Source organism: Lichenostomus cassidix, chromosome 19 (genome assembly GCF_008360975.1).
Source record: "Lichenostomus cassidix isolate B80296 chromosome 19, HeHo_3.0, whole genome shotgun sequence".
NCBI classification, from domain to species: Eukaryota; Metazoa; Chordata; class Aves; order Passeriformes; family Meliphagidae; genus Lichenostomus; species Lichenostomus cassidix.
In genome coordinates, this window is record NC_139499.1 from 3,011,758 (window position 1) to 3,036,085 (window position 24,328).

At 47.1% G+C, this 24,328-nt stretch overlaps 1 protein-coding gene and 1 long non-coding RNA gene across 2 annotated transcripts in view; one reads left to right on the forward strand and one right to left on the reverse strand.

Annotated features, from left to right (window-relative positions):
* The window catches only part of BAZ1B (bromodomain adjacent to zinc finger domain 1B), a 41,120-nt gene extending 24,331 nt beyond the window's left edge, over positions 1-16,789 (reverse strand). Inside the window, exons 1-7 of the mRNA XM_085078686.1 lie at positions 16,544-16,789; positions 9,939-10,055; positions 7,767-7,911; positions 6,756-6,954; positions 4,943-5,064; positions 3,940-4,137; positions 1,092-2,787 (exon numbers count right to left, since the gene is read on the reverse strand). Of these exons, the coding sequence (XP_084934812.1) occupies positions 1,092-2,787; positions 3,940-4,137; positions 4,943-5,064; positions 6,756-6,954; positions 7,767-7,911; positions 9,939-10,055; positions 16,544-16,656 (2,590 nt within the window). The 5' untranslated portion in view covers positions 16,657-16,789. The remainder of the gene's footprint in view (positions 1-1,091; positions 2,788-3,939; positions 4,138-4,942; positions 5,065-6,755; positions 6,955-7,766; positions 7,912-9,938; positions 10,056-16,543) is intronic.
* A 301-nt stretch (positions 16,790-17,090) lies between these two features.
* LOC146428964 (uncharacterized) lies at positions 17,091-23,797 on the forward strand. The gene is made up of 2 exons (XR_014855816.1): positions 17,091-17,300; positions 22,432-23,797. It is a non-coding gene; the product is annotated as an uncharacterized LOC146428964 (long non-coding RNA).
* The last annotated feature ends 531 nt before the right edge of the window (positions 23,798-24,328 follow it).

Below are 24,328 nucleotides of genomic sequence, written 5' to 3' on the forward strand. Positions count from 1 at the left end.
TAAAAACTGTAATATCACAGAATCCCAGAATGGTTTGGGTTGGAAGATGACCTTAAAGATCATCTTGTTCCAACCCCTGCCATGGGCAGGGACACCTTCCAGTAGACCAGGCTGCTTCAAGCCCTGTCCACCCTGGCGTTGGACACTTCCAGGGATGTCACCTCCAGCAACAGCTTCTCTGGGCAACCTGTGCCAGGCCAGCCTGGATAGGGCTTGGAACAACCTGGTCTAGTGGATGGTATCCTTGCCCATGAAGGAGGGGGTGTGGAACTTTAAGGTCCCTTCCAACCCAAACCATTCTGTGATTCCTGGTCTCCCAGAACAGATACTCCCACATTCCAGCTAAGGCACAAAAGCCAGGCTCCATGATGGATGCTTATCCCTCACTTGTTTCAGAAGGGAAATAACAACCTAGATGAGCTACACTGCCCATTTCCACCTGCCCAGTACCCACATTTACAATCAATAAAACCCCAAAACTGTTAATTCCAAAGTGCTCTCTCTTTACATCCATACTCTTCAAACAGAACTACTTACACAAAGTTAGTTGTTGCAACTCATGACTTAGAGGTTTGAGTGGACAGTTTATATTTATACAGCTCCATAAATAATTCTTTAAAGCAAGAAACAGTAAACTGAGATTTATTACCCAAGTCTTGATCTGGGAAAAGGGCTGCTGGCAACAACCTGACCATGGGCACAGCAGCAGGGCCAGCAGCAGCAGTAGGAACTGCTTTAAGGCAAGAAATACCTCTTCTGTACCCAAGAACCAGATGATGTTTGGACATAAGACAAGTTTTTGGTTGTCTTCTGTTCCCAAAATAGATACTGTGCTGTCCAACCTTTGTGGGCCTGCCATAATTAGAAAGGTACTGAACAAAAGACACCCACAGTTAAAAAACTAGAAGCAAGTATTGCTTTTTCTTAAATTTACAGATTTTGAGCTGCCATAGGAACCCCAGCAGCTGAATTATAAATCTCCAGTGAGCAAATCTCTTAAAACCAGACAATGCTTCTGAAAACATGTCATTTTTGCCATGAAGTTATTCCACAACACACAAACACCCTTCTCACTAGGTAATTTTTCTTACCTCTCATTTGTATTTCCTGTTGCTCCCTCTCTTTCTTGGCTTGGATGGCAAGAAGACGCCTGCTCTTCACAGCACTGATCATATCATCAGCTTCGATTTCGACCCGTTGCTCTATTTTCATCATCTCATGTTTTTTCTTCTCATTTCTTCCCATCATGTGCTCGTCTTTCCCATTCTCCTTGTTCTTGGCCACCATTTCTTTTCGCTTCTGTTTCTCTGCCCTCTTCTTGTCGTTCTCCTCCTTCAGGACAGCCAGGCGCTCCTTCCACAGCTCAGCTGATGCCTGCTGCTTGGCCTCCACGTGGTCCTGCACTGAGTAAGTCATTAGGATCCGATGACACAGCGCTCCAAGGATCCGCAATTTCTCTTCAGGAGTCAGCTCAAAAAACTCCGATGTCTCCAGTTTCTCCAAAAACTCATCCTGTACCTCGTTATCCTCAAAAGCTGCTGAATCTTTGCTTTCATCTACATTATCCGAGACCTCGCTTTCCTCTTGCACATCTGACTTGCGCAGGCACAGGCGAACCAACTCAGAAGCGGAATGCAGAGTAAGGGGGATTTCAGAAAGTTTCATTCCCAGCTCAGCATAATCCTCAGCAATTTCATCCTGCAGCAGGGTCTGCAAGAGAATGACCAGTACTCTGTTCAAGTACAAGAAGCCTCCCTTTTCTGCACAAAGGGCTTCCATCAGGGACACTGCTGTGATGGGATACTGAGCATCCGGCATCAGCAACCCTGAGTAACAGCTCAGGAACTCCACCACCATGGCCACATCCCCAAAAAGTGTGTTAGGAAGTCCCTCTGGAGTATCAACCAGTTTAAAAGTAGGTAATGTCTTCCCTTTCAGATCTTGGTCCTCAAATCTCCTCTGTTTTTCCAGTTTTTCCTTCATCTCCTTCTCTTTCCGCTCTTTTGCTCTTTCCTTCAGTTTCTCTTTCAGCTTTTCCCTTTTCTTTTTCATGTACTCTTTCCTCTGCTCCTCAGTCATGGTGGCCCATCTCTTCCTGTGTTCCAGGAGCTCGTAGCGCTTCTGCACCAAGCCCCTCAAATCCTCAGGGAGACGGGCACGGTCCTCGTTGGAGAGCAGCCGAGCTGTTTTAGAGATGATACAGGAGAGAGCACTTTTTTTGTCTTCCCGGTCTTTGTTTTCTTTGTAATAGGCGATGAGATGGAGCGCTGCAGGAGGCAGGTGTTTCTGGGGTTTTCTGGAAGATCCAGGGGTGCCTCCAGAACTCCTGGGAGCTCTGGATACCTTAGTGGTACCTTTAGCCATGTCCAGCAGTGTCATTTGTTTCATTTTCATCTTGGGCGTCTTCAAGCCTTTCCTGGGAGACTTCGCCTTCCCTGACGACTTCTGCCCATTCAGAACCCTTTTGCCTCTTTGCTTTTTGTCCAAGGATTTGTTGTTGCCTTTCCCTAGTCTGCTCCTCTTTGGAATGTGAAAATTAGAACCAAGTTTAGCAGGTGACACAATTTTCATCACCTCTTCCAGCTCCTCTTTAGGACATTTTGAGTTCTTAGAGTTTTTCACCTTCAGCGGAGAGCCAATTATAGATTTTTCCAAATGCACATGGCACCACAGGGTTGGACTCAGTGGCTGTCCCAGGGAAGATCCATCCACTTTAGATTTCTTAGCAAGCTTTCTGTCAGGTGACCGAGAGCTCTTCCTCTTGGTTGAGGGGTTGAGAGCCATATACTAAAATTAAAGAAAGATTTGTATTAATATCGAAAGGTAAATAAAATTGAAAGTTTATCTAGACATCTATCAACTATTTTTGTCCATGTTTTAATGCTTTTTCTAATGAAATTCTCATTGCATTAAGGGTAACAGGCTTCTGCAATCAGAATCAGAGTCAGAGAATAGTTTGGGTTGAAAGGGACTCTAAAGACCATCTTGTTCCAACCCCTGCTATGAGCAGGAACACCACACCTTCCACTAAGACCAGGTTACTCCAAGCCCTGTCCAACCCGGCCTTGGACACTTCCAGGGATGGGGCAGCCACAGCTTCTCTGACCAACCTGTGTCAGGGCCTCACCAACCTCCCAGGAAAGAATTTTTTTCTCAATATTCAATTTAAACCTACTCTGTGTGAGTTTGAAGCCATTCCCCCTTGTCCTGAACAAATATTTACCTTCTACCTTTAGAACAACACTTGAAAAAGTCTATGAAAAACTGAGTTTACTAAATGAGCAAAATAGTGCTTTCCATACCAAAAGATGGATTTTAAAGCAGCTGATTTCATGGTATGGCATTTAGTTGGTTAATGCAATATTTTTCTGGTCAGCACAAAGGGCTGGAAGAACCCATTCCTACTACTTATGTATTCAGTACTAAATCTGTGGTATCTGCCATCACTCAATGCAGCCCCCTACAAGAACCAGGCCTCAAAAAGTCACATGCATCCAGGTCTTGGGCCAATACCTCAGACCACCACATAAGGACTGTAGCTCTCCCATTTCTCTTATATCAGAAAACCATGTTTTTACTTGCAGACAAATAATGCAAACTATTGAAAAAAGCTAAGACAGTTGCATCTCAAATTTTCAGAGCAGACCACCGTTTCAGACGTTGAAGCCATGTCACCTCTCAAAATGTCAACATTCAAAAGAGTAGGTGTTCCTTTGCTGCTTCTCTCTGGATTTAACAGATATGTGGATGTGGCACTTGGGGACAAGGTTTAGTGGTGGCCTTGGTGGTGGTGGTGGAACAGCTGGACTTGATGATTTTAGGGGGCTTTTCCAAACCTAATGATTTTGTGATTCCAAAACCCAACCAGCACACTGAGGTCTCTGCCAAGTCCCAAGGAACGGGTGGGAAAGCAAAGCAGGCACTTTTAGGAATTCTTACCTTATGTGGGTCAAGCAAGAAATCACTGAATTTACTGGGGAGAGAGTATTTCTTCACTAACTCATCCTCCACGACCCACGGGGCATTCTCACATGTGCCGGCGCGCAGCGCGTTGTGACGGATGAAGTACCTCAGGATCTCCTTGTTGGGAGGACGCTCTGTACGGACTAAGCTATCTGCTGGAACATTGCTGATGATCTTGGAGATAACAAACAGACACACTGTTAATGATTAACTTCTAACCTCATTATAAATACAGATCACACGGCTAAAAGGAGCCAGGATCATTGTACTGTTTCAGGTCCAAAAAGTCTTTGCTCGTTCAAAGCTCTCTTGGAATGACTCAAACCAAACACAACTTGCAGAACTGAGACACACAGAGATTGGTAGGAGAATCAGAGAGTCAACAGGTCAAACCATGAGTTTATGTTGCAGATTTCTTGCCAAAGCCCACTGTTTTATCTCTGAGCTTCCCCCAGCTTGTGCTTGCTACTGACTTTAAAGCTTTTACATATTTGTATTTGTTTTGATTTTTTTCCTGAGACCAGAGGAGCAGCTCTGTACATAGTACTCATTGAGGTCAGCACTGCCTTGCTTGTTGAATTAGCAAAGAGCAGACAAAAAGTACACAGCAGTGCTGCAGCTACCAAGAGCTTCCTAAAGCACTGCCACCTCCAATTTGGAGCAGCTCGGTCAGGACAACAGCAGCAACTGCCACTCATGATTTAACTGGTCTTATTAACTGCCTGACCAGAGATGAGGCACTTAACAGCAACCACACTAAAGCCCTGAGACTAAGTGTGTGTGGTACAAAGTGTTTCCATGCACAAAACCCAATTACAGGTAGAAACACCCAAGCTGCTCAGCCCCAGAGACAACTATCCTGCTTCCAATGCCATGACTCTGGCAGAAAGTACTACATTATGCTGTATAATCACCGACCGTGATTAATTAAACTTGCATATTCATGTCTTAATAGAACAGACTCAAGCAGACATCTCACCTTATCTTCATTTTTCAGTTTGACATCATATTTGTGGGGCAGGAATTTAGGTGGAACCCACTTCCTTTCTTCCTTCTTCAAAGAAGTGGGAAGCTTCCGAGGAGACCTACGTGCTCGATCATCTGATAAAGGAAGGTGAGACGCTGTCTTAATATTATGGTAAAAAACAAGTAGGGTTAAAGAATCCAGGCCACCACTGGACTGAGCACCCTACTCCTTGCTAACTGTACAGTGTTTGGTTAAAATAGAACATCAGGAAAATAACCTAAACAGGGTTTTAGAAACAGCCTGAAGATACAGGCTGGGAATGGACCAGCTCTGAACTAAGAAGATAACATCTAACTTGAAGGAGTACAAAGGACCATCTTCAATTAAACCCATCTCTGCAGACAGTAAGCTGCAACTACCTATGCAAAGGTAGAAAAAGTCTACAAGATTTATGAAAGGGAGACAGGTTCCATAATCTAACCAGTAAGCCTGCTTAGGGACAGCCAACAGCCCTGGCTGCCTCTGCTATGCCTTCCTTGAAATAATTCCATGGCAGGAATCACTGACTTGGTTTTGTCTTAAGAAGAAAGTAATTCCCAGATGTTTTTATGTTTGTGGCCATCATAGAATAATGAAATAGTTTGAGTTGGAAGGGACCTTAAAGCTCATCTCATGCCACCCCCTCCACTAGACCAGAGACACCTTCCACTAGACTGCCTTCAGCAGTTCATCATTCATTTTCAGGACCATCTAGCCTTTCCTCTTGCTCCTGCAGATTCTCCAGAGTTCATTTCCTAAGCAACTAAAAATATAAAGTCACTTCAGACTGCACAAATGATGCAACAAAGCTGGTATAAAGCCTTATTTTAAGCTTCTGAAGGAGAGTAGACTCCTAAGCAGAGACTGAAATGATCTTTCTCTGCCCATTTCTCCTCCAACAAAACCAGCAAGTTTGACACAAGTATTAACAGAACTGCCAAGGTTTGCTCTGCCCCCTCGTGTGCACACAGGCAGACACAGCTCTTACATCACAGTCATACAGAGGTTGCTACTGCTTCCAATTACTCATTCTAGTATACTGACTTTAATCCATATCATGTGGTCACGTGTGAAAATTATTAGAGAGAAAAAGTCCAGGTCAGTGTGGCTGGGAACCCCCAGCCTCTGCTACTATAAGTCAGCATTTCCTACTTCTGTAGTCTGGTGTGTAACTAAGAAATGCTACATAATTACATTAACAGACTGGAGTAATTTGTTTCAATTATGTTACTATGAACCTATGTTTTGTTATAACCCAGCATATAAAAGCATTAGCAATAAAATATCCTTTTCATAAAATGTACCAGGAGAAGAGTTACAAGAATGAGTGTTTACTGCCTAGGTTATGACTTCAACAGCATCTTGAGTTGGAAAATGTTGAGGTTCTTTTTTTCCAGAAAGGGGACAACACACAGAACCAACTGAGTCAGAGACTAAAACAGGAGCAGGGACACCCATGTCCAAAAGTGCAGCTGAAAATTTGTCCACTGAGCATTTCTGAAGTACGAGGTACTTCCCATGCCTCTTGAGGCAACTTAAGAGAACCACCACTCAATTAAAAAAACCATGTATAAATAAATAAAGCATCATTAGTCCCCCTCCAAGCACAGCTGCTGTTTCAAATTATGTGTATAAGGCCAGAGTGTTTCTGAAACACCTTTTTTTTTTTTTGCTTCCTGGATTTTCACCACATAACACTTTAAGCATTCACAGTCCACAGTCTGAGATGTACATTAACTCCAATACTCACTGCCAGGGGCTACTGCTATGCTGTCCCACTACTTACTCATACTATCCCTCCTGTTGTCATCTTCCTTCAGTATAGCTTCCTTCTGGTTGTCCTGGGCTGCGTGGCTGGAGTTCTCCTTGTCACTGGATGGAGAATCACAGGCTCCATCAGATTTCTTTTCTGAGGCCTCTTCATCCACTTTCTCCAGGGGATGTATTTTCACAACTTTCACAGGCAACATTTTCTCCTTACCAACCTGCACGGAAATATTGGTGAAGACTGGATCTGAACAAGACAGGTAAGCTAATGGGCTTCTGCACTATGAGGAAGGAAAAAATACCAGCTAAGATGACCTAAAAGCAAAACTCCCAACCCACAAAGTTTTCCAATGCTGCTTCCTCAGCCTAATGACACAGTATGTGCACAAGGTGCAAAGCATGTTCTCAGCAGCCTCAGTTTAGAGAATATGTCCTAAACATTGCTCACACACAACACTAACTCCTCCTTATTTTTAAAAAGTTTGAGTTTTCTTCGACATTCCCTGTTTTGGAGGGAATTTTCAAATCATTAGAGCCTTTTTAGAGATTTAAGTTTTGGCTTCAAGCTCCATTTGTTTCAGACTATTGCTCCTTCTGGGAATACATCAGGTGAAAAGATTATCACAGATGATAATTTTTAATTTCTTCTAATTAAATGATGTATTTATATATACAAAGATCATCACGTATTTTAGCAGAATAACATTTTTATCTGTTTTCTACACACACACATAGATCAGTCATTTTTCTCTTGCCATTATTCCAGGATCCTGGAATGATTTGAGTTCAAGGGACATTTAAGATCATCCAGTCCCAAACCCTTGCAATGGACAGAGACACCTTCCACCAGAAGTATGGCTTACAGAACCATTTTCCATCCAAAAGCAGGTACTGTTACTGGGATTCCATAGAAAATAAATTCTCACATCTGTCTGTGAGTGGCCAACATACTCTTCCCATCTCCTGCCTCTAGCTATTTGGAATTAGGCCTGTGCAGAAGCATGGCATAAAATGGAAAACATATCCTTACCTCAAAGTCACACTCTTCTCCCACTGCGAATTTGGTCATGATCTCCAACCAAGCTGCATCCACCAATTTTTCCAGTGACACAGTGTTGTGGTGGACTATTTCCAGGACTGGTTTCTCATACCAGATAGGGAACTCCTCCTTTAAACTGAGAAAGCACATAAGTTTTCATTGTTCAGGGAAAAAAAGCCTAAAAGCATAGTAGACTGCCATCTCCCAATTCCAGGAATTCCTGTTAACAGCCAGGACAATGTTTGAGGCAGAGACTCCACTAGCATGCAAACATCCAAGGGCTTTTTGCTGCCCTCCCTCCCCTCAGAACTCCCCCAGGTGTTAGCTGGCATGAAAATCCCAATTGTCCTGGTCCTTCCCAGAAAGAATACTGTAAACACTCAGGATGAGCAGCACTGAGTATGAAACCTTTCATGGTGGTTATTACTGCCTCTCTATTAGGTACTAAATACAGATCAAGATCATGTAATTATTCTGGGGCTTGTTACTTTAAAATGCTTGTTTCCACTAACACCATGATTCTGATGAAGATTTAGCATTTCCTTCTCCCCCAGCAGACTGCCAGTACAGTAAAGACAGGGGAAGGTTTACACAATCAAATTATCTTGCCAGAGAAAAATAACCTGTGTGTTTCACCACATTATGATCTTCAAACTTTATCATTCTAAGAGACAGCACTGTGGTAAATTTACTTCCCTTCTTTCCCTTTTAAGAGCTGGAGTCAGGTAGCTGACAGGGGCACCAAGAAATATGTTGAATAAAGCCTTCTGGCTAAAAAGTAAAGTCCGTTTCAAGTCACTGTAAGGAGGAACAAAATACTCCAAAGCACTTTCAGCTTCCCAGATTCCAGTATAAAGCAAATTTATCCCTTTAGCAAGCTGCCTAAATGAACTTTTTTATCCAGCCTAATGTCAGGTATTAAAGCAGCCAAAATACCTGGGAAACTTTTCATCCTGTTTCAAAGAGACAAGACCAAAATATCATTTCACAGAATCTTCCCCCCCCCTCCATATTAGAGAGACTATAGCTATATTTTGTTATTAAGAAATCGCCCATTTCTGTTTCATTGACATTTCTTAATCTTGTCAGAAGTGGTCAATCAGTCCAACATGGATAACAAAAAAAGTAGCATTAGACTGTTGGGTTTTGACTCAGGATTATAAGCTTATGGAGCTGGCTCTGCACCATCCTCTCAAACAACACCAGGGAGCAAACCCTGAAGGCAGTTGTGCATCACCCCTCACTGAAATTAGGGCTATTAGCAAATGGGCTTCTTATTTGTTGACTTTAAGGTTGTGATCAACCACAAATGATGGGGAATTTCTCCTTAGGAAAGGCTGTGAACTCTTTGCCAATGGATCAGAAATGTGAAGAGAGGCAGCAGGAAATTTCACCTCTTAGGTGGTACTGCTGACCCTCTCTGCAGTTTAAATGCAGGGGAAAAAAGTCACAGAAGTCCAAGTCATCAGCTGACAGAACAGAGAAATAGGTAGTTTGGGATAATTCCTACAATCTGTTAATCACACAGTAAATTATATATGTTGGTTGAGACAAGGACTTGCACCTTTACAGAAAATTCACTTCTATGGCAAGGGCCATGCTGGATCTCATCCAAGGATTCCTGTGGGCTAGAGGAGGTGGTCAGGGCCACAGCAGCCCAGAGGAATGCAGTCTGCACAGAGCAAGAACTCTTGCTGGTTTCCCTTTGTTCTCTGTTGTTTCACGTAGAGCAGATTCCCCAAAATCTCACTACAACTCTAATGCAGATCTGGAGAAAATAATTACAGGTGTGGACCTGGCTGATGTCAAACACTTCAACAGCCTCTCTCTACTCTATTTTTACTTTACATCTTTCAAGATTTGTTATTTTTCCCTCTGAAATATACCCATTACTCCAGGGGCTTTAAAATATGCCAAGTGCCATATGCTGAACTATTTTGGTTCAAGTAATACCAAGATACAGCACTAAGTAAGTAAATTACCCAACTGCATTAGTGATGGCATACAATTTGGACTTATTTTGCTTTCAACTCCAGAATCCCCAGATCTCCTTACAGCTCTTGACCTCACCTCACAAACTAGCAGTCCCACATATTCCCAAGCCCACTCTTATGCCCCAACACCTAAAGATAAGCACAAACCCATGTCTCAGCTGGTACTTACAGCTCAGCAACCTCCTGCTCCTCCTCCCAAGCTTCCTTGTGTGTCAGCTGGCTGCTTCCTGTGCTCTTGCATGTCCAGATCCGCTCGCTGTATCGCTCTAAACGTGCTTCGTACTCTCTGTACGAATGGCAGCTCAGGAAAACAGGATTTATGCAGTGCAGAGAACAATCACCGTAGCACAGAACAGTAAAATTTAATTGAACTCTTATGATTAGAGCATACGAAGGCTAAGGAGAGCCTCAGTACAGTCTCACCCTGTGACTACCATGAGGATGCACTTAATCCAGTGTGCTGGAGCTTTCTGAGGCCAAAATGCCTGTCCTGCTCATCCTGGCATAGAAGGTGTCACACCACCAACAGCTCAGCTGCAGTGCCCAAGGGGAACACAGATGGCTGAAGGTTTCATGGCACTGCTAACTCACTTTTCAGCTTTTCCAGTCTGATACATTGGAAAACAGCATGAACAAAGTCACAGGAATATGCAGGAGGCATGACATGGATTGCTCTAAATCCCTGACAGTAACTCTTGTGGCACTGCTACTTACCAATGCCTTACAAAATACAGATGCAAATTACCAGGCTATCCATTACCCCAGATCTTTTAAAGAAAAAAAACCTAAACCATTTGAAACTGAACCCCCTGGAAGGGCCCTTTTTTCCTTTGGTTTCCAACAAGAGCAGCCTTTTGCATTCCAACATGAGGAACTCTCTCATCAACTACATCACCTGCTTCATAGAATCACAGAATACCAGAATGGTTTGGTTTGGAAGGGACCTTGAAGTCCATCTTGTTCCACCCTCCCTGTCATGGGCAGAGACTAGACTAGATTGCTGCAAGCCCTGTCCAACCAGGAGTTGAACACTTCCCCCAGCTTCTTCAGACAACCTGTGCCAGGGACTCACCATCCTCACAGCAAAGAACTTCTTCCTAATATCTAATCCAGACCTATTCTCTTTTAATTTGAATCCATTCCTACTTGTTCTGGCACTTGATGCTGTTGTAAGAAGAGCATCTGTCTTCTTTGTTGGCTCCCTTCAGGCACTGACACTCCTGTGTCCCAACCTGCCTCAAGGTTATGTTATTCCAGGTAGAATTACATGATTAGAGTTCCTGGGCAAGTCACAGGGGTGCAGAAAGCATTAGGAATGACAGCATTAGCCACTCTACTATGAGCATCTGTGGCTGCCCTCTGTGCTCCACCTGAGTGGCAATTAATGGTCACAGTAAACAGAGAGCAAATACTTCACACTCACTATGGACAGAAGATGCACAGGCACAATTACCAGTGTGGTGTAAATCCACACCAACTGCCCAGGGATCAAGTTGCCATATGCTTTCCAATGGGAAGTTAAGAGAAGAAATTCTAAGAGAAGCAAGAAAGGCATCTTTTGCTCCTCCTGCACATGGTCTCCAGTGGCAAAGCCAGCATGGAGCATAAGGCACACTGGGTACAGCCACAGCTCAGCCCACTGCCTCACCAGCACCAATTTCCAGAGTTTTGTGGGAACAGCAGATTGCTCCACACTCCTGCACAGGCAGAGCCACCAGCCACAGCAAAGTGCCTGGCGTGTCTCACAGGTGTTTTGTCTTTTGAGAACATTTTAGTGCAACCAACCTGATTTTTTTCCTTTTTTAGGATTCCCATCAGGAATTACAACTGCAACAAAGCAAATTTCCTGGGATGTTTCCTCACAGCTCCAAGGTAAAATGCAACGAGGAACAGCAGCTGCATTGTGGGTGTTAATGTACAGGTAACTTGCAATCACAGCAAGTGACACTATGCAAGAATATTAACCAGGAACAGAGCCAACTCCAGAAGAGTCTGCCACAGTACTTCCTTTTCCTGGAGCACATTTTAAAATCAAGCAGAAATCCCATGGTCTCCCAGCTTGTCCTGCTTGCAGAGTGTCCTGCTCCTCAGCAGGAGAACAGACCTGACAAGTCATCACCCCACTATGATTCAAGCCCTCTGGCCCATTCTTACCCTCCCTGGGGTTTAAAAGATGCTAAATTTTCCACAGAAACAAGAGGTGCTATGGAGCAGGGGCAGGAAGTGTGATCACTGTGGTGGAGCAGAGCCAAGAAAAAAACACAGCTCACAGGGAGCTCATTGACAAAGCCCCACCGACCAGTCCAGGAGTGTCACTGTGATGCCTGTTTGTAGTGATACTGAGCTAGGAGAGAAAAAAAAAAAAAGAAATCAAACAAGAAACCAGGAGTCCTCTCTGACTTTACAGCAACTTGGCACTGGCACAGGTTGCCCATAAGAGTTGTGGCTGCCCCATCCCTGGGGCCAAGTTGGACAGGTCTTGGAGCAACCTTGCCTACTCTTGTTCATGGCAGGGAGTGGAATGAGATGAGCTTTAAGGTCCCAGCCAACCCAAACCATTCTGAGATTCTATGATTCAATTAATTACTTTACTAATGACTAAGTTGCAACCAACACTATTCCTTCCTGTGCCTTTCCCACAAAGAGCAGCATTAAAATCCAATCTTCACAGCAGACAGGAGCTTAAATGCAGGAGTAGCAGTAGCATCTCCAGCTTCATCCAGCAATCCCTCTGCATTCTCCCTTTGGTTTCCTTCTGGGCATCTGTGGACACCACCTACACATGCAGGACTTACAGCTGCCACAACATGAGTACTGAAGGAAAGACATACTTCTTAAGGCTTCGGGGCATGGCTTTAAATAAATCCTCAGTAGTCTAACTACAATCAAACATTTAATATACAGTTGCAAAATAAAATTAAGCTCCACTAGCCTCCTACATTTATCAACTTTCTCCTCTCTAGACCTGTGAAGAGATTCCTTTCCTTCCAGCAAGGAGAGCAAATAAATGCTGATCTCCAGTTGAAACATAATTGAGAGGCACATTTTTTTCCCCTAACATCATTTCCCATATCTGTAGGGAGATCCAAGAGACTTTTCCCTATGAATGTTTCCCTCTTTGTACACACCTATGAGAACAGCTTTAACCTCACCATATCAGAACCCACATTTCTCACACCAGCTTGGAATTTAAAAGTGACAGATATGGCAATTCCCTGTTCAGCTCAGATCTGCTTCTTCCATGCAACTTAATTCCACCTCCAGCCGGCCAGCTCATCTAACACTGACCCTGCACACACTTCTTACCCAGGGCTCCAGATTTGTCCCACTGTGCCCACCCTGCCTTTGTGCTCTTGCCATCACCTCCAGGCCAGGTCCTGCTTTTAATTCCCGGGGCCAGCACAAAGCCAAAATGCAGGAGGATGCTTTTGCAAAGTTTACTATAGTTCAGACTTTCCACTACACATATGCTGTCTATCTTCTCCACTCTGATTGGAAACAAACCCAAGACATTTCAGATTGTTCAGCAGGTCTGATCCATGACTGCAAGTCATCACGCCCCTGGTATGCCATAACCAACCCATCTCTCTGCACAGCTGGAGCTGCCAGTGCTAAAAATTCCCAACACAGGATTAAACAAAAAACCCTGGACACCAGCTACTTGTGAACATTCCCCAAAAAGCCACGAGTAACATGTATATTAAATGAAACAGCTGACAACCCACTGTGTAGCAGTTAATACATCACATCTGTTTGCATCCCACTGCAGATCATCTAATGCTGAAAGGCAGCAAAATTAAAGAACAAACAAAATTACAGTAAAACCTAGGGACCCCTTTAAAGAAAAGTGTTTAAAAGTAACCAAGCTAGCCACTGCACAAAACAACTCTGAAGGGGATAAAAAGTTTACTTCTTCCTTGGTCAGTCATTTGTGGGAAAGCATTAATATCAACTCCAAAGCAGTTTCACTGTATCTGAGTTGTCTGCACTAGTATTAACCAAGAAGGTAAACTTCCCAGAAAGGTGAGTATATTTATAAGGTACTACTCCCTGGATGTGTGGCAAAATTCTCCTGCAAGTGGAGAGTGTGACACAACAGTGCCTTGGTGCTGCCACCTTGCAGGCAGAGTTTGTCTGGCTGGTATCATGGAGAGATGTGAGTGTCAGCCTTTAACCTGCCTAACCCAGCCCAACCCCTCTCATTCCCTGTGCTGACAGAAGTATTAACTAAAGAGAGACAGCAGGCTTTTATCCGGAGAGGAGACAATACAGCTTACCAAAATCATGCACTGGAAGCTGAGGGAAAGCTTTGGCTGGAACAGCCCAGGCTGGCTGAGCTCTCTGAACCCAGCATCTCTCCTGATCCAGCAGTAGTCTTCCAAACCATGCTGCAGCAGTCCCACACACCCACAGCCCAGCTGACCAGCTCACCAGGGTACACACTGGTATTGGAGAGACTGCTAATGCTCAGCACCAGCTGCACTGGTGACAGCACTGTACACGTGCAAGGCATTTTCCTGACACCTCAGGTAGCTCGGAGCAGATCCCACTGAGCTCCTGCAGGGATGAGTCTATCTCTGGCTGCCCGGTGATCTGCCATCCCCACACCCACACGATTAGCAGGGCCCAAGGCTTTGCCAGGATGCAAAGGGCTCTACACAGCAGGGCTTCTCTTAGAAGGTTTTTGCAGGATTTGGCTGTTAGAGGAGGCCACATAAAGCTACAAAGGAAAAACAGACCCAAACGAACACCTGAGCTCTGCTGACCAGCTTATTCCACTTCCATTGCTGCCAGACATTTCCACAACACATGCCCAAGGGGCAGACATCTCTCCTCATGCACAGTCTCCATTTTTTGTGCGACCCAATCTACAGCAGCTGCAAATCATAACAGCAAAAAAAAAAAGCCTTAAGAACTTTTAATGTCTTTCAAATAAATACCTCACCTCTAGCTATGGAGTACAACAACCTGCACAGTCTTTAGGGGAAGAGCCCATAAATAGTTTTCCAAGATAGAAAAAAAAAAAAATTAGGAGAACATATTATGCCAGGTCTTGGCACAAATAACACAGTGGGTGAAGACTCAGGTACCTCCTGGCCCACTCTCAGTAGGCCCTTCCCATCCTCCAGAGCCACTCCTCCTCAACACTACCTAGGAAAAATAGAAGTGACCAAAAAAACCCTCCAAGTCTTCCTTGGGTAACATCTCCCTCCAGCTTACTGTCTCATTTGCAATTTTCTGTTCCACTTTTGGTCTAGCATATAATATACACACAGTCAACAAGGCAAGACAGAAACCCAACATTGCTTGGTTTCTCTTTTTAGCTTCATGACGTCTGTCTGCCAAGATGAACTTTCTAGAACGTGCTAGGCTGCCTCCCACAGTACCCCATGAAGTACTTTCTCCAAGAGAAGAGCATCTCTCCAAAACCTCAGTGCTTGCTTTGGTTTTCTCTTGCATTCTGATCCTACAACTAACACCCTCCCTCTCAGGATGAGAAACTATCTTTTTTTTCCCCTTAATTTTAATACCACCCAAGTGTTTGCAGAAACATGTCCTCCACCTATTCAGAAGACCCACAAGAGCCACCCAACAAACTGGTGCTCTCAGAAGGAGCCCCAGAACTCCCCTGTCCTGTTCTGACAATACAGATGAACCTTAAAGCCACATCTTTTTTTGACAAAAGTAGTATTTAGGCTTAAAATCTTGTCTTTTTGATCGCTGATCACTCCTCACAGAGGAAGATAGAACTGCCTGGTCAGGTGGATGACTGAGCTACTTTCAATTTGCATGCACCAAAAGAGCAGATTGGTGTCACAGACTGAACGTTTTAATCTGAAACACAGTCAAACAGCAAGTCTCCAACACTCCACCTAATCTTGTTTTACTGGGCTGAGTGCATTAACAATGCCTATCTGCACTCAAGAGATGAATTTCCTGTTTAAAAGCCACCTAATCCTTCCTAGGAGCTTTCTCTGCCTGTTCTGCTCACTGCAGAAACAAGACACTCTCCAACACAGGGGCTGTGGAGTTCTGGAGCCCCTTTGTCTTCCACACTGCCAACACCTCCTTCCTACATTCATGCATTCCCTCTCACTTACTGCCCTTCCTTAGTCCTCAACTCCTCAGAGCCTGATCTTTGTAACACAAACACCAACCCAGCCTTCTGAAGCAGCAAGTCCGCAGGTTACAGCGCCGAGGTGCTGCCCCTTCAGCCCTGCTGGGGACAGTGGCTCTGCGGCCGCGCAGCTGTGACAGTCACCTGCCTGGCCCGCGGCCACTTCCTGCGACCGAGGGCTGTCACACTCCGAAAAAAAAAAAAAAAGAAGTGTTTTTCATGCAAAAGCAGCCCAGGAAGAGATAGGCTAAGAATGAAAGCCTGGGATGTACACAGGGAGAGCTCCTGCCGTTGTTTAATTCTCCAGGAATTAAGGACTGTGGAAGTCTCCGGTGGCAGTGCCCTCCTCGCCCGCGGGATCCCGCTGTCCCCACCCCCTGCAGGACCGTGAATTGCGCTCACAGGCCGCTCTGCCGGTCCCCGGGCACTCCGCTCCCCGCCCGCTCCAGCCCCACAGAGCTGCTGTCCCGCTTGCCCGCCCGCCTAGAACCGGCGCCGGGACTCCTCACGGAACAACGACCCCACCGAGCCCGGGCCAGCGCCCGCCGCGCTCCCCTTACGGGCCCGCTTCACACCCGGCCCCGACACCGCTTTGTTCGGCCCCACCGCCCCGGGACCCGCCCCGGCCCCCCCGCGCCCCCGGTGCGGACGGATACTCGCGGGTGCGGAAGGCCTCCTGCGTGTGGGGGATGACGAACCGCTCGCCGGGCTCCCCCGGCGGCAGCGGCTTAGCCAGCGGGAACGGCTTGCGGCCGAGCAGCGGCGCCATGGTGAGACCCGGCGGGGCCCGGGAGGGACGGTTGAAAAATGGCGGGAGATTCCGCTCCCCCTCACGGCGGGCGGCGGGACCGGCCCCGCGCGCGCGCCCCGGCCCTGCCGCCCCGCCCCACAGCGCCCGCCCCGCGCGCCGCTGCGCCCACAGCCTATTGGCTGGCCGCCCGCTCCGGCGGCTGCGGATTGGCTGCGCCGCCAGTCGATCGCGCCTACTCGCCCCGCCCGGCCGGAGCGGCGGGGTGAGAGGTCGTGTTATGTAAGTGGCGGCGCAGCGCGCGGCTCCATTTTGTGGCCCCCCGTTATCCGCCCTCCCTCCCTGCCGCGCGGCGGCCAATCACAACGCGCTCCGGCCCCCTCCGCCCCGCGGCGACCAATCAGAGCGAGCCCCGGCCACCGCCCCTCCTCGCGCCCATCCGGGTATCGCGGCGGGGCCTCGCGCCGGGCTTTGTCCTCAGCGGCTGGTGCGGGGCATTGTGGGATTGTGGGGGTCTGTGTGGCGGCCGCCGCCGTCACAGCCGCCTCCCTCTGAGGGAGCCCCGGGCCTGCCCGCCGCACCGTCCCCTCAGCGTCCCCTGGGCGCTGGGTCCCTCCGCTGTGCGGGGAAGTGGAGCGGGGGCTCCGGGCCGGCCTCCGGGGCGGGTGAGGAAGAGGAGGCGGGAGCCGCGGCCTGAGGGCGCTAGGAGCGGCAGGGCGGGAGGCCCGCGCGCCCTGTGGGTGCTGCTCCTGGGAGTGGAAGGACACAAAATTGAGAGTTGTAGTTTGAGTTTTGTTTTGTTTTTTTTTTAATAGGAAGCGGTGTCTGGTGGGGTTTTGTGGCATGAGTGTTTACCCGGGATTGGAGAGCTAGCAGCTTGAGCACTGCTAAAGCAGTCAGAGCAGAAGCTGTGACCTCACACCTCTTTCCCAGGGGTTGGGAAAGCAGATTTGTGACTAATGTGGAAATACATTCTAGGGACCCTGGTTTTGTGCTGTTCGTGGCACTGAGGACTAGGTCTGCTTTGCACAGCCCTGTTGTGGCTGCTGCAGAATGAGAAACAGCCCTGGAAACTGCTTAGAATCACAGAATCGTTGAGTGGCTTGGGTTGGAAGGGATCTTAAGGATCATCTTGTTCCACCCCCTGCTGTAGGCAGGGACACCTTTCATTAGACCAGGTTGCTCCAAACCCTGTCCAGCCTGGCCTTGGATATTTCCAGGGATGGGGCAGCCACAGCTTCTCTGGGCAACCTGTGCCAGGGCCTCACCAACCTTCCAGGGAAGAATTTCTTCCCAATATCTAATCTAACCATGCCCTGCGTTGGACAGATGGACACTCAGATTACCCCCTTGCAAGGGGGGGATGTTTACACTGGGTGGTTTGGCCCAAGGGTATGTATGAACTGTGACCAGTTCTGCTCTGGAACAACACAGTTAATGGTGTCACTGGTTTCCCTAGCAGACAGGAGAGTAACTGGATCTCACACAGTATTTTCCAGATTGTAGATGTAATCTCATCAGATTATTATCATGCGTTTACTAGATTGTGTTATGGGAGTGAGGATCCTATCATTTCTGCTGGTGAAGTAATAAAAGCATTTAACTTCCCTGGGTGCACACTCATTTGAGGGGTTATGTAATCTTGGGAAGAAGTTTGTGCTGTGAGTATTCCTGGAAAACACCAGTTGCATAATGGAGCACAGAGCACAGTGTCTGCTGGAATCAGAAATCCACTGCATTTTCTACAGCATTGTAAACAGGAAAGAGTAGTAATGCTGTAACATAAGTATTCACACTTACTACATTATTTTTACTATTTTTCTGCAATGGAACAGGCTCCCAGTGAAGTTATGTCTGCCTCATCCCTGGAAGTGTCCAAGGCCAGGCTGGACAGGGCTTGGAGCAGCCTGGGATAGTGAAAGGTACCCCTGTCTGTGATGGGGATGGAACAAGATGATCTTTAAGGTCCCTTCCAACCTGAACCATTCCAGGAGTCTGTGATTCTGTTCACTACCAGAACAGATATTTAATACCATAAATCCATCAGTGAGTGTAAGAACAGTTGTTGAGGATTCCCATTACTCCTGTAAGGTGCTGTAGGAGCTGCTTGAGAGCACAGTCAGCTCACAGCCAGTGAAACATGTTCTTGTGGTGCTTCACATAGAACTTGGCTTCATTCCATGTTATTTTGTCAGAAATCAGAGTACCTGAAATTCTACATAGTGTATGTCTGCCTCTGGTTGCAGGGCAAAGTGGGGGGGAGAGGGAAAACTGGAGTGTAATGAACTGAGGGAGGATCTGGGGAGCAGGTACAGACCTGGGAAGCAGTTAAATTTGGGAAGAACATACTTGGCTGAAAGGCAGTGATGAGCGAACATGGCCCTTCTGTGGCTCTGACACTTGGGGGGGACACATCAGGGGTCTGACCCTGGGGAGTGGCAGCATGCAGGGAGAGGGGCAGCAGGCACAGAGCTAGTGCTTGGGCAGGGAGCAGCCTCAGGGGAGCCAGAGGCAGGGCAGGGAGCTGAGGGACACAGGACCACAGGGAGGGATGTGAAGGTGAGCTGCTTGTCCCTGCTCATCCACTGTGGAGCCATGTGCCTGTTTCTCCATGGCAAACCACTGGGCTTCAAGGGACGGCAACCCTCTGGTGTTGGTGCAGGACTGGTGAAGGTCTGGTGCCCCCCAGTCGTTTTTCAGGCTGGGAAATTGTGTGTAGTTCCTGGCACAGGTTAAACACACACTGACCAGAGAGCTGTGCATTGACCCTGCTGAGGGACCCAGAGGTTGGGTTTCTCTTCATGGGTGGTACCTGCCCATCCCAGAAGCTTCTCAGCCTCAGGACCTCTGAGTTACTCCAGGATGGTTTCCTGGGGCTGTTGCATGCTGTCTCCCAGTGCCCAGGAGATGGCAGTCCTGCATTTGGACAGTGTGTGCAGCTGTTCTCCAGTTGCACCAGAGATTGCAGGGAGAGGAGAGTTGTGGGCTGCCTGTTTGACTCTGCATTTGCAGTATCTGGTGGTCTGTCCTGTTCTGGGAGATAGCAGAGCTGGGCTGATGAGCTGTGAGAGCAGTCTGTGCTCAGCAGGCAGGTGTTCCTGGATGTGTATTGATGGTGCAAACCCCAGCAATGGGTTGGTGTCACTGTCAAGCAGTTATCACCACAGAGGACCTGGAGATGCGAGGTCCATGCAGCTTTGATTCCATAGTGAAAAGTGCTGTCACAATGCTCTGTTCAGCACTCCAAAAACTGATGGTTGTAGTCATGCTGCAGAGCCATAAACTCCTTTGGAGAATGAAGCTGCTTCATCTCTTTTCTCTTTGAAATCACATAAGCAATTTTAAAAATTCCCCTCTTGAAATTCTGTTCCTTAATATATGCTTTGTGGTCTTTAACTTTGCAAATGTTTATGGTTGTATAGTGCTGAACTGAAGTTGTCAGTTATTTCTTGGTCAGTTTTACTTAAGGATGGAAAACTTTTCTTCAAATGTTTGCAGTATTAAGAACTTCTTTTCAAATGTTTCTTTGTGAATAAAGAAGACCTGTGCCTTTACATCACAGCTGCTAGATGTCATCTCAGTATCAACAGAGAGATAAATCCATGTGCAAGCACACACCCGAGACCTTCCTCAGAGTGGATGCTGTAGAAAAACCCTTTCAGCGTGAAATATTCACATTAGTTTGAGATTTAATTTGTTATCTCCTGATGCTTTTGCAAACTATTGATGAAAATGTGGCCTGCTCTCCTGGCCAGACAGTCCTTCTTTTGTTGCCTTGCTCTGGCTGAAGGCTGGTTAAGAAGCACTGGCACTTAAAAGGGCTGTTTTAAACTTGAAAGATGTACATAGAGGAAGTAGAAGCATTTGGACTCACTTGAAATAACCTTCCACTCCTGTTAAACCCTGGTGGAACTAAAGGGATTTGTCTGAGAAAATGAGTAGGATACAAGGAGGAAGCTGCATCCCTGGGGATGTTCTCAGATTTTCCCTCTTTAGAGACAAAAGCAGATTTGCAAGTCTGGTACATGTGTGTTTAGAGAGTGAGACTGAGGAGTTGGTGACCTTGAGGAGTGAGGAGCTGGTGAGTGATGGTAGAAGTAATACCAGAAGTGGGTCTGTCCAGGCTGGCCATGCTGCTGGTCTGGCCCTGAGGGCCCTGAGGAGGTGCTGCATTGATGATGTTCCCAGCAGCTTCCAAACACACTTGGAGGTGTTTGACCTGGTGGTTTGCAAAGCCCTTCTCTGGGTCATGGACTCTCTCCGTGGTGACACAGGAGGGAGTCAGTGTGTTCAATCCCTGGGCACAGCATCGTGCTGATCTGTCAGCTGTTCTTGGGATCTGTGCTTGAAAACTGTTTAATCTTGTGTTCCTACACCTTAAAGCAATTTCTCAGTCAGTTTCCCCATCCTTCCCATGGCAATCCAGACCTCCCAGTTACCCCATACTGGTCCTCTGGGTTGATGAACTAGAATAAACCAACTCTGCCCCAGGTGCTCCAAGGTCAGTTTGATCTAAATGTGGCTTTGGCTATGTTTTGGGTTATAACATGCCTTTTGTCCCACCCCAGGTAGCTGCCAGGGTCCAAAGTCAGGGATTGCCCTCACCCCAGTGCCTGCTGGACCATACAATGCTAGACTCGGGGTCAGCTGTGTGTGTTGCTCTGGCAAGAGCCTCCATAAATAACACAGGACCTGGGCACAGGACAAAGCTGTGGGTGGGTGGGTGGCTGTGGCTGCCACCCTGCTGTCTCCACTGATGCTTCCCAGAGCTGAGCTCCTGCAAGGCTTTGCATATGGAGCTGCAGGCAGACTACTGCCTTGTGTGTTTCAGAGAAAAAGCAGAGAGCTGATTAATCCTGGAGGAGCTAGAAGAGCCACAGAGAGGGGACTTCGGGGAGGATTTAGTTAGCAGTGGCCCAGATACATCAAAAACCATCTCCTGCATAAAGCCATATCCCATTACTGCTCCTCTGTGCAGGACAGCTTGTGGTACTTATCCTATTAGAAGCCTGACACTGCTTTGATATATTCCAAGGAGACTGATAAAATTTCTGTCACTATTTTCCCTGTCTGATTTCAGTCAATCACCTCCAGTGGAATGGGCTGCCTGCCTGGTGCTGAGGTGATATCATGTTCCTGCCAGGCAGGCAGGATCCTGGTGGGGTGGGCAGAGCAGCACCTGAAGAGCTCTCAGGGGTGGGAAAACAGGGAATGTCCCCAAACATCCCCAGCATCACTGACCCTCTCCCAGCGAGACAGTGAGCACTGCCCAGCTCCTGGCTCATAGCACACACTGCTGCCATTGGGGCTCTCTGAGCTCTGCCAAGCCTGTAGCCATAGACAAATTATTAGGACAGGGTAGGAGGAAAAGTCACTTTGCTGCCTAACACATGGGAAGGTATTTATTAAGACAAGCAGTCTTGGCCTCAAAATATTTCCAACCTATGGGCAGAGGGAAGAAGATACTGTTGTTCAGTGTTGCAGCACTGCAAAGCAAATGCTCTTCTGCTGAGCTGATGAGTGCTGGCATCCACGTTGCTGTGGGGCTGCACTTGCCTTGAGTGCATATGAAAACTCACTGGCTTGAAAGTAGAAGGGTGTTAGAAGTGCCTCTTTGGAAGATGGCTCTGGGATGATGGGAGGACATCTGCATAATCTTATTTTTTCCATCCTTTGGTTTGGAATACCAAGGATTCGCCTGGAGGACTGGATTTTGCCACTAATACTGGCAAACTCAAATGTCCTTGTGTTGCATCCCTGTGTCCCTGCAGTGACCTTGTGTTTTCTGTGCCACAGGGTGACATTACAAACCTGGCCAGGTGCAGGGAAAGAGCGATGATGTGTAGATGTTGAGGACACCAGGAAGGTAAGTACCAAAGCTCATCACAATGCTTACATATGGATATAAGGAAGAAAAAAGGATAGAGTTAGAGAACTTGGCTGATGTTTTTAATTTAACTCCTATAAAATCCCCTCTTGAACTGCTCTTGTCACACTCAATCTGGTGCTGACTCTGCCTTTCTAAAGCTGTGCTCAGACCTGCCTTTGCTCAAGCCTGTTCATGGTGTCTGTGTCTGCACACTGACAGCTCCTCAAGCCTGTTTCCTCTGAGGACTTTCAGTACTTGCAGCACAAAAAGTGGTGATGAAATCAGCAACGACCTGGGAGGTGGATCCTGATGATCCCAGAATGGGAATTCTGTGGGCTGTATTGCCCTGGATGCAGAGTTTGTGTGGCAGACCACGGACTCTGCTTCCCATCAGGGAAGGTCAAGTGTTTAATCATCACAGTGACAATATGGAGGTACCAGGGTATTCTTGACTTTGTAATCAGTTCATCCGTGGTAATAAAGTCCCAGTCTGGAAGACAGAAGGTGACGAGCAGTCTGTCTCTCATCCCTGATCACTGTGTCTGTCCTCAGGGCAGCTTCAGGTCCCAGCTCACCAGCAGCTGCATCTCTGCACAGCACAGCCGAGGCTCCCCAGCAGCCAGGAGTCTCTCAGACAGTTCTGTTCCTTGCTCCATGTTTTGTAAGCATCTTTCCTTTTGAAGCACTTACTGTCTCAGTGATGAGTTTGCACACTGGTTCAGAGCTTCTGCATGTCTGTGTTCCTTTTCATTGCTGTCCCAGTCAGAGATCACAGGATATAGGAGGAAATCGGGATGTGGCACTTGGTGGCCTTGGCAGTGCTGGTAGAACTTTTGGACTTGATGATCTTAGAGGGCTTTTCCAACCCTAATGGTTCTATGATTCATCCTCATCTTTGAGAGCAGAACTCTTTAGCAGATACCATCCATGCCAACTTCCAACCTCCATGGTATTTATGTACTAAAATTGCCTCCAGTGGCATGTGAGTTCTGGAGTACCTTTGGCTCAGGGAGATGAGAGCTGTTTCCTCAATACAGAACCATGAGCTAGCAAATAAAAAGAATTGAAAACGAATCTTCTATTATTTTGTCATGCTTATGTGCAATTTTTTACGCCATGATTTTACTGCATATCTGCCTTGAAATGTGGGATTTCTGTCCCTGCCTCCTCCTGCCCCTCTGCAGTGAGTCATGAGGTGTGTGACAGGCAGGAGTAGGCATCTGCCAGCTCAGAACAGAGACTAAACCCAGTGTAGGAGATAATAACCTAAATAAAATGTTCTTGGCACTCAAACTTGGGAATTTCTTGTTGCATTTAGAAATATTTTGGGGTTTTTTCTGGGATAACTGTCTTGCCTTGATAGCAGATGTGTGAGTATAAGGACCCTCTGCTAATGCCTCCCTCCCAGGTTGGACAAGAGATAGGGTGAGAGGCAGCTCAGGGGCAGCAGCACCCACCTGTGCTGGGCTCTCAGCACCACATTCCCTTCCATGACAGGAAATTACACTGGATATTCCATCCTCATGGTGAGTCTCCTCAACAAGATGCAGAAAAGTCTCTTTTGCACTACGTCCCCTCATTATCTTTAACCAGTGTGACTTGTCCAGTGGAGGAGACTGTCCCCATCTGCCCTTGTGAGAACCCACCTCCAGAGCTGCCTCCAGCTCTGGGGTCCTGAGCACAGAAAAGATGTGGAGCCATTGGAGCAAGTCCAGAGGAGGCCATGGAAGTGCTCTGAGGGCTGCAGCCCCTCTGCTCTGGGGCCAGTCTGGGAGAGCTGGGGGTGTTCACCTGGAGAACAGAAGGCTCTGGTGAGACCTCAGA